The 12029-nt window shown below is 53.6% G+C and overlaps 1 protein-coding gene across 6 annotated transcripts in view; it reads right to left on the bottom strand.

Moving 5' to 3' along the window:
- SCUBE3 (signal peptide, CUB domain and EGF like domain containing 3) overlaps positions 1-12029 on the bottom strand; it is a 41791-nt gene that overhangs the window by 28245 nt on the left and 1517 nt on the right. For 2 of the 6 annotated variants that reach the window (XM_027695080.1, XM_027695079.1), the window contains one exon: positions 11571-11704. In XM_027695080.1, the coding sequence (XP_027550881.1) occupies positions 11571-11649 (79 nt within the window). In that variant the 5' untranslated portion in view covers positions 11650-11704. Of the gene's footprint in view, positions 1-2526; positions 3143-11570; positions 11705-12029 lie in introns of those variants that run through there. The other 4 variants (XM_027695078.1, XM_027695081.1, XM_027695084.1 and 1 more) reach the window with 3 other exon arrangements.

The raw sequence follows: 12029 nt of genomic DNA, 5'->3' as shown, positions 1-12029 counted from the left end.
CGGGCAAGCACTGAGAGCAGGAGCTCAGGACAAGCTCCTCTGCCTGGCAGGTTGTGAGATGGACTGACAGACAAGGGGCTGAGACACTGGGGGTGACATTATCTGTCCAAAACCCAGGGGAGCAGTGGGCATGGCAGTGTTTGGGCAGCTTGGACTGGGGGACCAAGAGAGAGTCCATCCCAGCTGTGAATGCGTGTCAGGAGCCTCCCTGTGGTTACTTAGATTTATAGTGCCAGTCCTCCTCTTGAAAGCTTTCCTAGCCCTAAGCTGACCCTGCAGCCAGACAGGTCTGCTGGCAGACACCCTCCAGGCCCAGCAGCTGGTTCTCTAAATCCTTCCTTCCCCACAGACTAAACTTTCTGGGGTAATTCAGTGCAAGAAATGAGCCAGCAAGCCCGACCCACGGCACAAGGTTATCCCAGGAAGACAAGTCGATTCGATGGGAGAGGAGCCCTTCCCAGCCTGTGACAGTCACCTGGTGAGAGTGGCTGTCCCCAAAAGGGCAAAGGCTTTGGGGTGATGTGTCCCCATCCTTGGGGCATTGCCCAGCACATACAGGGGAGGTGCTGATGCTTTTCAGAAATATTCTGCTGAGACACGTCCCAGACGCACAGGGCAGCTTTGAGGAGCTCAGTGATGCTGGCAGGAAACCAGGCAACAGCGGGTTCCGAGGAAAGGCACAGGTTGTACCTGTCATCAGTGATGCCCTAATGATGCCCATGAGTTCAGTCTCATCCAAAAAGGATCAGGATCGGGTCCAGCCCTGCCCAGAGTCCTTGCATGCCCACAGGCACCAACCTTCGTCCCTCTGCAGCTGCTTCCCCATCCCCAGCCCACAGAATCCCCCAGCAGCAGCCCTGGGGATTAATTCCCCACCACAACCCCCCTGGCTGCCAAGTGGCCGGACAGCAGGGGCGGCTCAGTGCCTGTGCAGGACCAGGAGGAGACAGCACCATCCCAGGCACTCAGGAGCTGCACCCCGGTGCAGGATTGAGCTCACCTCTCTCCACCCTCACTCCACCCCTCTCCTTCCCTGAAGGGATCTGTCAAGTCTCTGCACGATGGAATTTCACTTTGCTATTTTAATGCAATTCTGGCTCAGGCTTAAATGGAACTGGAAACCAAAAGGCCTTAATAAATAAATATTATGATAAGAAATGAAAGCAATGCATACACTCAAGATAATTTGAGGGGGGATAAAAACCTAAGCATTCCTTTCTGTGCCTAAATCATAAAGCTTTACGTGAAGCTGGATGTCTTCTTACCAAACCTTTGCCCTGGAAAATCTCTCCTCCTTGCCCAGGCTGCCCTCCTGAAAAGTCGCCTATTGTTTTAGAAACACTTTGAGCCAGATAAGACAATAGCCTTGAAATTCCTTCTAACTTTGTCGGTGACAGGGCTCGGGTGACCACGCGCACGGCTGGAATCCGCCTATAAGAGATCTTTCATTATATTCTGCGCTCTGAGATTTCATTCACACGCTATTTAACCTTGCCCTACGCACAAACACGCAGCTGCCACAGCAGCACAGCCAAAGCTGGGCTGGAGAAACCTTACATCCTGTAAGTGCTATGGAAAGAAAAGAGAAAACCCAACAGATGGCACAGATAGTGGGGAATTAAGGAGAAAACCCCCTTTGAGGCAGCCAACAGGATCATGTATAGGGCTGTGTGTGCCCGTGTGTGCGCGCGCACTCCCGCGTGTGCACAGAAAAAATCTGAGCTAAATATAGAGGTGCTATAGAAAAGTGAAGGTATAGATAGACCATACATAAAGCTCTGTGTGTGCGTCTGTGGAGGGGAGGCTCTGCTTCAACACGGGAGTGGTGAAACAGAAAAGCCAGAAGTTGATAAGGATGGGATGTACCTCTCTTTCCAAGAGATAGGGAAAGAGCTCCCTTATTTTTCAGGCTTTGCTACGCTCAGCTACCCGAAGTTTTCTGCTGCCCACACCCCTGGAGCCAACATCCGAGATTCCCCCACGCCGATGTGAAGCCCCTGAGCACAGATGCAGCCTCCCGTGTTATCGACGCCCGCTCCGCCATCCCTGCCCTCCAGCCCAGCCCGGGGCAGCCTCCCTGCCTGCACCGCCCTGCCTGCCCTCCAGCCCAGCCCGGGGCAGCCTCCCTGCCTGCACCGCCCTGCCTCAGCCCCAGCTCACACACACCGAAACCAGCAGAGCCCCCTGAGCCCCTCCAAACAGCCATATTTTCCCTGTGATGGGTGCAGACTTGTTTGCCCACCCTAATTTTCTGCCTCTGCACTCCCTGCCTTGAGATAAAGAGTCCAAACAAAAAAAACTAAAGTCTAAGAAATGCAACTCATTAAAGAGTTTACAAACCCAACCCCAGTCCAAGGCAGTAGGAGAGAATATCTGCAAGCGACATTTAAAATCCCCTCCACTGTTTGTTGTTACTGCTGCTGCCTTCTCCAGCCTGCACTTAAACCCCAGCTCTAAGGAGGAGATCCGGCTGCCCAATACACACATCAAACAGCAAACCTTCAAGCAGGGAAGATTTTCTCTTACCTTGACTGGCTTTATTTGCCAGAGTGTTTCCAGAGTGGAGGAGAAAGAAAAGGATGGAAAATCCAGCAATCTGCAAAGCTCCCATTGCAATCCCAGTCTGCAGGGAGGAGCGGGGGCAAGAAGGGGGATTTCTAGTGCTTTAAAGGAAACAAGGGGCTGAGCATGCGAAGGAAAATCAAGGGGAGGAAGGGGCTCTCTCCTTGCCGTGTGTGAGACAGAGGAAGGGAAGGGAACTGAACTGATGGAAAAAGCTGCTTTGGGTTCAGTTTGGGGCTCTTGGTGTTGCTGAAGAGAAGAGAGCGAGGGAGGGAGACCCAGGGCAGTTGGAGGAAAGTGGACTCTATCGCCCTCTCTCTGGCGGCTGCTCTGATCCCTTCTCCTTTTTTTTTCCTTAAATAATCCCAGCCAATTCCAGTTTGCAAGAGCAGCAGCAGCAGCAGCAGCAGCAGCAGCAGCAGCACTGAAGGGGGGAAGCAGGCGCCTTGCCCTGGTGCTGGGGACCTGGGAAAGGGGAGTGGAAAGGAGAGCCCCATCCAAGCAACGCCCTTTTTCTCTCTCCCAGCCTTTCTTTCTTTCTTTCTTTCTATTTGGCTTTGGTTACTCCTTCCCGGCTCCCCCCCTCGCACCCCCAAGGCTGGGCTTTGCCTGCAGGAATTTACAGTCTGCGCTGAAGGAGAAGGGCCAGTAGCCATGGAGACTGCTTCCCTGGGAGCAGGGAGGTCAGGCGGAGACCATGGGCGATCAATGCATCAATGCAAAGCCCCCCGCAACCCCCAGACCCACCCGGCACCTCGCAGCCCCTCGGCCAGCCCAGGGCTCGAGGTGCTGGCAAGGGGAGGGGTGCCGGGGGAGGCTTATGGAATGAGAAAAGGCAAGGGGTGGAAAAGAAAAGGGGAAAGAAAAATATCTATACAAGAAAAAAACCCAAGAGTTTGCAGATGGCACAACCTGTCTGGGCTTGGCAGCTGCGGGAGCATCTCAGAGCTGTGGGCCAGGGGAAAGCAGGGCCAGAGAGCAGCTCTGCTGGCCACAGGGAAAGGTGGGAGGAGGGACTGAAAATAAGGGTGGAGGGAGAAGAAAAAGACCATTCTGAAATATTCAGGGGGTTTTGTTTGCTTGTGGGAGCTTCTCATAGCCTGGCCTTCTGCAGCTGGGGGCACCCCAGGCAGGCAGGGGGACCCCTGCCCCACTCCATGACCATCCCTGTGCTGGGAGCTGCTGGCACCATCCCTCTTCCAGGGTGTTCCTGCTCCCCAAGCCAGGAAAGGCATGGCCAGCCAGGAAATTGCAGCAGGAGATAAGGCTGGGAGCCAGGAGAGGGACCAGGAGGAAGGTGTGCAGTGATTCCACCTGCCCAGGGTCCCACAGCCACAGCAGTCACCATGCCCACAGGGTCATCCTGCCCATGGGCTCCTCCCAGCCCACCATGCTGCTCCTGCACCCTCCCATACCCCCTTTGTCCTAAAAACACCTAAAATAGGACAAAGGGGGCTGTAGGCAATGGAAAATATCCAACCCAGCCAAGGCTCCTGCTGCACAGAGGAGGGTTGCAGCTGGACAGGAGGATGCTGAGGAGTCCCTGGGTCTAGTCATTCTTTCCCTAGAAAAACATCCCTCCTTGGGCTGCCCTCATTGGATGGGGACCTTCCCTTTGAGAGGGGGTTTGCAGGAGCAGGTCTGCTCCCCTGAGCCACACCAGTAATGCAAACCCACCCCTGGCACAGCCAGGCTCCAGGGCAGCCGGGAAAGGGCAAAGGTGTGGGAGTGATTAGTAAAGTTGCAAAAGAGTTTTATACATAAAAGTATGAATGCAGAGGTGTTGTCCTTAGGATGTACTGGGAGAGGACCATGACCAGTGGGAATGTGCCACTGGAGGAACCCAGCTCTGGTCTGTGCCAGGAGCTCCTGGGGATGAAGGCTCCTCTCGTCCTGTGCCGAGCGGGAAGGAGCCCTGGTCCTTGCATCCCACATCCTGGAACCAGCTGAGACCATCCTTAGTGGGGTGCCACCACCCTCCCGTGAGCATCACTCCACTTTTCTTTCCGGGCTGGGATTTGCTGCATAAACACGAGTCTCTCATGGCTGTTTCAAGAGCAGAGTCAAAATGGAAACTCTGCGCTGGGTTCCGCCGGCAGATCCCTGTGCCTGCCACCGCACCTCGCACCCCGTCCTGTGATCTTTATCATCATAACCAGAGGAAAACTAAACAGTCCTCCTTTTTTTCCCTCTAACCTGTCCTCTAAATCTGGAGACCGATCTCTCGGCAGGAGGAACAAGACCTTCAGCAATGTTGATTTATAATTGAGCCTCTAAATTGCAGGTTTACGCATTAGTATAAACACCCATAAACCAGCCTTAAATACACAGGACCGTGTGTAATTAAAACACCAAAACACCAGGCAGCCACGTGACAGCACAGGGGGACGAGCAAACCTCCTCACTTGTGCCCAGGCTGCCTCAGTGGAGACTGGTCTCCAGCCAAGTGCTCCCAGTTAAACCAGTGCCTTGCACTGGGGGAAGTGGGTCTTGCCCTTGAAGGCAGATCCTTGGCCAGCAGAAGCCTTGCTCGTGCCACGTGAGCCAAGGGGCTCAGACCCACATCTCGCTCCTCCAACGGGCTTGCAAAGCACCACAGCAAAGCAGCAGGGTTGGGGTGAGCTGCTGATGACCAGGAGCTCACTAAAGAATTATACAATCTTGCTTTCTTCCCAAAGCAGGCTGCCTGGTCAGGCGGCCGAAGGGCTGACGGAGGCATCAGGGCTGTGCTGACCCTCCAAGTACAGGGCTGTCCCCCTGCCCCATGCACAGATGGGGAAAGTCAGGCAGATGGAGACTCCCGAGATCACACACGGAGTCTGGACGGAAGGCCATGGATCACACTTGAATCACCTGCAGGACAGCCCTGATGGCTCCTCACCAGCCCCCGCTGCTGCCATGGATCTGTTCCAGGGAGCCCTCTCTGAAGGCCTTCACAGGCACTGGAACAACCCTGCCAGCCTGAGCCTTGGGAGTGTGTGTGTGTGTGCATGTGTGGCAGGGCAGGAGGTGGCAGGACTCTCCTCCCCGCTGCCTCCACTCCCCGTTGTGCACTTCTGGGCAAAATCCATTTGCTTTGGCTTCATGTAGGGCCAGAAGATTCGGCCCATTGTGCTGCGGCGCTGAAGAGCCAGCAAGGAATTGTCAGCCATGCTGAAACGGTTACATGGGGAGTCATGAAAATTTACTGCACCACACTCCGGTCCCTCGCCAAGAAATAAAAGCAAAAGATCACAACAGGCATTTTTTTAATTTGAAGCAAAATTAAAAAAAGAACGGATCTGCACTCAGAAAACAACAACCACATCCACAGATCAAAGCAGCTGTTCTCCTCTCATTCAGGGTTTTAAGAGGTTTCTGCAGCTACAGAGATGTTTACACAGGGAGAGAGATACATACATTGTGCTCTCTTGATGCTGCCTCTCCCCCCTTCATCTGGCAAAACATTCCCTGGGAGGCGATATGAGGTCATTCCTAGCCCCTGTCTTGTTTTCCTCAAGCTGCAAGGCTTCGGGGCAAGAGGCAATTCAGTTCCCATTAGCACACACACATTTGCACTTGGAACCCTCCCATGTACGTTTTGCTGGGGAACCTTGGGGTGGACAGGGGACCAGCCCTCATCAGCTTTTTCCCTGAGGGAATTCCAGCAGCCAGAGCTGACGGGAGAGCCAGTGGCTCTGACAAAGCTCCTGGGAAGGTACATGGAGCCAGGAGGCGGGCTGGCATCTTTTGCAGACCAGCTTCTCCTGCAGACCAGCCACAATGTTTCTGTGGCTTCCACCACTTTTACGACAAGAAGGCTGAATGGCTCTGGGGAGCACTAATGGACTGTAAAAGGCTTTTTCCCCTCTGCCTCCTTGGCTTGAGTCCAGTTCTGAGCAGCACTGAGCCCCACTCCAGCGCTTGTGCAGGGACGGAGGCTGTGGGAATGTGCCAGGGCAGGCTCTGCCTTCACCCCTTGGCATCAGCACGTTGGTCCAGCTGCTCCGTGGGCAGCACCCGCTCTGGCAAACGGACAAACTCTGGCTGTGAGCCAGCCTGCACTGTCTGTGCAAATGAAAAAAACCTCAAACAAGTCTCCCTATCTCTAGCATGAACTCAATGCCATGTGCGAGGAACGAGCTGCGTCTCCAGCTCGGACTGTGCGTGCCTACGTGATGCTGAGCCAAAAGGTGTTTCTGAGCCTGCAGAAGAAGCTGCTGAGAAGTAAAACTCCCCAAGGCCCTTAGGGCCTGCAGAAGCAGCGATTGAATCAGGCAGGGATATTACAGGCAGAAGAGTGAACCGGGAGATTTCCCTTTCCCTCTAGTCCTTGTGGACACTGCCCATCGGGGGCAGGACCCCTCTCTTTGCTGCAGCTGGGGGGGTTGGATGCTGGCACCATGTCCCACCCTGCACACGGGTCCAAGAAACAGCAGCCCAGACATTTCAATGCCCCAGTGAGGGCTGTAGCCTACAACTTGGAACAGAATAGACTATTTTTAAAACAGAGAGGAAAACACAGTATTCCCAGTAACATGCCAACAGCCCAGGCTCGTGCGACTCAGCCAGTCCCCAATGCTACGTCCCTCACTTCCCCTATGGTTTGATCAAGATGCCTCCAAGGTGGGTAGAAAAGCACCAAGTAATGCTAAATGAGTGCCTGGCACCCTGTGACACCTTTTTTCCAGTGTCACGGAGTTTCCTAAAACGCTGCGTGCGAAAGCCCTTGTTTGTAATTCCCAGTTTGCAGCAGGAGAAGGTGACACACGCTGAGGTGAGGTGACTTACCCGGCACGATTGGGAAGGTCAATGGCAGCGCCAGGAATAGCCCAGCTCCCAGTTAACCACTAACCACACTTATCCCAGAATAAGGGTCTCTTTTTCCAGCTAAATTTATAACAGCTTTCCAAGTGACATAAGGTCTTACAGAAATAGGCAGGCTTTTATTCCAGAATAATTACTGGGAGATTGGACTGGAGTGTGTATAATTACACCGGTGGCACTGCTGCCAGCGGGTCGGACCCTGTGCCACTGGGACACTTGCTGCACGCTCCCTACAGCTTTTATCTCATCCTGCTGTTCCACGAGTGTGTGTATGTCAGCTGAGATCGTCAGGGGGTGGGTGGAGAAGGAAGGGGCTTTGTGTAGAGAGGAAAGTGATGTATCACTCTCTAAAGCTCTGTTAATTGTATTTCCCATGGAAGATATCCTGATAAAAGGTCCTCAGCTACTGAACTCAAAAGGAGTCTTTTGGGGGGCACTGGCTCACACCCCAGATGGAATCAGCAATGCTCTGTGCATCTGCTTCAAGTTCATCCCAGACACAGCTTTGGAGCAGGTGTTTTATTTTAAATACATTTTATATCCCACATCAGTAAAATCAAGCTCTGAGTCCAGGTCAAGGCCTGAAACCCATTTCTGACATAAGCTGTGGGGACACATTGTACGTAAACACCCTTGGAAAGTAACTTCTGTGTTTATCAGGTGTTGATGTGTCTGGGCATTGGCTGGAACGGTGCCTGCCAGGAGCGGGGCTGTGGGGGCTGTGGGGGCTGTGGGGGCTGTGGGGGCTCTGGGGGGCTGCTCTGCCCCCCTGGCCCTGGGGCCACACACTGTGACAAGGCAGGGGTTAACTGGGACACCACGGGAACTCCAGGACCCAAACACACATGTTTAAAAGTAGCACTTCTCTCCTTAAAATAGTTTATGAATCTTACTTGGGGATAAATCCAACACCCTGCAGCAGAAGGAGACCTATTAATTCCTGAGTTTTTTCACGCCGTAGTAAAGCAGCGGTTTTATTTGCCCGCCTTGTGTAAGATGTCAGTCATTTTCCCACTTGCATTTCCATCTACAATTTAACAAGGCAGCAGTTTATTTCCAGAAGCCCCAGCCAGACCCCAGCCAACTGCGTCAATATTTTGTTGCTTACACAAACGCCACCATTAGAGTCAATACCCCATTCTGGGGGAGGCTTTTTCCCTTTTTTTTGGAAAAGGGTTCCTCTGGGATGATGCATGTACAGCTCTGGAAGTATGAAGGGTAACAGCAGCCTCTCCGAGCGGGTACCTGGGGCAGAGACGTTGCTGAAAGCACGAGCACACTGCTCAGGGCACTGACCTGACCAAAGGCATTTGCTAATTAATTCATTCTTCCAGGAGACTTAACTGCCTCTTGCCTTCGGAAACCAAGGCAAACCCGAGCCAAATCCAAAGCCTGTCGGAAAACAGGGAGAGACCCTTATTGAGTGCAGAGCACTTCAGAGGTGGGAGCCGATGCAGGGCAGCCGTCCAGCCCCGAGCGGCCGCTCCGCTCTCCCCAAGGTTCCTCAGAGCCACTCTGGGACAGAGGAGGGAGGCAGAGCTTGGCCATGCTGGGGCCTCCCCTCCTTCTTCAGCCTCCTCCTCCAACACTGCTTTGGGATGTCTTCCCTGCGCTGCAGCTGGTCATGGGCTGACCATGGCTGCTGCCCTGTTTGATGGTTGTTCCTGCAGCCTGCATCATCCTGTTGCCTTTGGCAGGTTCTCCCAAAAACCCTCAGAGATTTTCTGGTCCAGTGTGAGCTCGAGCTCAGCACAGCAGGTTCATCCCTCTGCCCCAGCCTCCCGAGCATGGCTCTTGAGCCACAGGGCTCTCGAGGCACCTCTAGCACCTCCCTGAATCTGCACCCATTGGCACCCACAAAAGCTGGGGGATTTAACCCCACTCATGGCTAAACCATCTGACAAAATCCCAAGGCCAACACAAGCAGGGGAACAAGGGGAACCTAAAGAAAAAGGTTCCACCAGCCTGGGCAGCCGGGGAAGCCCTGCAGGATCTCCCCTGTGATCCTGCATCAGACCACTTTCACATGAGAACAGAGCAGGCTTAGTGTGTCAACAAGCCCCAAACACCGAGGGCAGCTGGAAGTCAGATGACATTATTTTTTTTTTATTTAAAACAAACTTCTTAACCTACAGGAAAGTAAACGTTCTTCTAGGATGGCCAAGAAAACCATGCTGGGATTTTCCAAATGGGCATGACTGACTGTTTATGAGCAGAGGCTTCCAAAGGCAGGAATAAATGGCTTGCTCTCAGCAGGTTTTCCTTTCTATATTTACCCTCACCTGAAATGAACACTATTGCACACTGCAACACTTATTCCCTCTGATCAGGGGAGCAGGCAAAGAGACTAACCAGCCACAACACGTCAAATAAATTGTTAATCTGGTGTTTGCACGGGCAGGGGGAGGAGGGAGTTCCCTGGGTTTGGGGCAGGGCCCAGGTCCTGCTTACAATTCCCATCCCAGCTTGGCAGGAGCACTTTGCTTGCCTGCTGCTGCTTCTGGCTGCCAAGGGCTGGAGCTGGGTCCTTCGTGGAACTGATCTGGCAGTTCCCAACAGGTCTCAAGTCCCCTCCCTGCGGCACCCGAGCATCCCTGATCACAGGCAGCTGGTGGAAAGGGGTGACAGCTGCTGCAAGGACCTGCCCCAGGCTGCACAAGAAGCTTAGAAAAGGCAAGAAAGTGTGCCCAGATCCCAGGTGAATGCTCAGGCATGAGACAACCCTCTCCAATGGGCTGAGCTTTGCAATCCCAGTTTCCACACTGGGTGTTTCTCTGCTTGTTCTCAAGGTGGGAAGTCCCTACAGATGCAAAGGTGTGGTCCCTCCCAGCAACAGGTCACCAGCAGGCATGAACTGCCCTGCTGGCATCCAAATTGGCCATAAAAGACCTAAAAGTTTCTTTGACAAGGGGCTTGGGGGGGCTGAGCCATTGCAAACCAAACCTTACCATGAGGCCAACCACTCAGCTGTAAAATCTCTCCTAATCCCAGCCCTGGGGAAAGGAGAGGACGGGGAGATCCCCTGCCTCTCCAGGATGTCACCACATCACATGGCTCCCTGGGTCATGCTCACACCCACCACCACCTTCAAATCTGGGCTTGACCTCCAGTTTACCTTGAAGTTCACTAACTAATTGTGCCAGCTCTGGCACACTGGCTGGAAAAGGGGTTCACATCGTCCCAGGAAGAATGGGGGCATTAATCTTCCGTGGCAATAGGGGAGGTTGATCAGTCATTAGATACACAGGTGCTGAGGACACCCGACAGCCCTCGAAGGGGCCCTTGGACGTGGGCAGCAGGGTTTGCATGTATTCATGCCAGGCAGGACCTGGGCTTTTTTTCCCAGCTGTAACTTTTCACTTTTGAAAAAGTCTGTCCTTGTCGGAATAGCTGAGCAAACCCTTCCCCAGCCAGCCATTCCAAGAGAATTTGTGTTAATCCAGATTAATGAACATAAAGCAATCTAGATAAACCGCATTAAGCCAAAAACACCTTTGAACTTTTCTTTTTTTTTTTTTTTAATCACAATCCCTACCCGAGCACTGTGTGTGGTTTGGGCCTCCCCACACCTCAGCTCCCCCAGGGCCGAGCTCTGCACCGACCCACAGTCAAGTCAGCAAACACAAAGGTTACCCAGAGCCAGTGGCACCAGCAGTGACCTGGCACGTGGGGCCCAAAAGCAGTTCTGGGTCCAGAGGCATCCAGAGGGGTGAGATGGCACAAGAATCATGTCCTCAGCTCCAGGCACATCTCCTGGCAATGATGCCTGGGCTCTGGCCAGGCTGCCTACATGGCCATGAGCCAAACCCCTCCAAGCCTCAGTTTACCCAGCACCAACCCATCTCCTAAATACACAGATGACAGACTGGTCTGAACGCCCTGAGACCGGGCACTGCCCACAGGGGACTGGACAGGATGGGTAATGGTTTGCTTCAAGGGGCTTGTCCCCACAGCTCAGACACGTGCACTGGGACTGAGGTGGCAACAGCCAGGTCATGCATGTGGGATGTCTCATGGAAAAGGTCACACACCAGTTCAGGAGGAGGGAATTAACAGATACCATAGTAATTGGTGAAGCATGTGGCATGTTATGGGCACATATACGCCTTGACACCCACGCCAGAGCCATCACAGCAGCAGACACTCACTTCTCCAAAGAACTCCCAACCAAAATCAGACCCAACACCGAGACATCCTCTCACCTGGACGAGGTGGACAACACCCCTTCATGTGCCTGCCAGGGTGCCGGGAGCTCCTCAGGATCCAGCTGTCTGCCCACATACACCAGCATCCAGCACAGGAACAATCCAAACCTTGTCTGGTGCCCCAGGAGCTCCTGCAAAAACAGCTTTCCTAACTGATGGGGCAGAGGAAAACTCCTGGCTCTCCCCTCCACACCCTCCCAAAGCACCTGCTAATGCTTTCTGCCTTCTGCCCCCATTGCCTTCCTCCCTGAAGGCCGATTTCCAACAGCTAAAGCTGCAGCTTGTAGGCTCCAAATTTGGAAGCAGGGGCTGTGACACCACCTGGGCTCTGCCTCTCCTCTTGGGCCTGGGTTTGCTATTTTGCAGAGAACCTTCTGTGGCTGCTCAGTAGGGTGGCTCACAGCCTGGGGCACTGTGCTTTGCTCCCAGGTCATTGGATTGGGATACACCAGGAAG

The sequence above is a fragment of the Neopelma chrysocephalum genome, unplaced genomic scaffold, assembly GCF_003984885.1.
Source record: "Neopelma chrysocephalum unplaced genomic scaffold, ASM398488v2 Primary Assembly neopelma1_100, whole genome shotgun sequence".
NCBI classification, from domain to species: Eukaryota; Metazoa; Chordata; class Aves; order Passeriformes; family Pipridae; genus Neopelma; species Neopelma chrysocephalum.
This window is presented reverse-complemented; position numbering and strand designations above follow the sequence as displayed.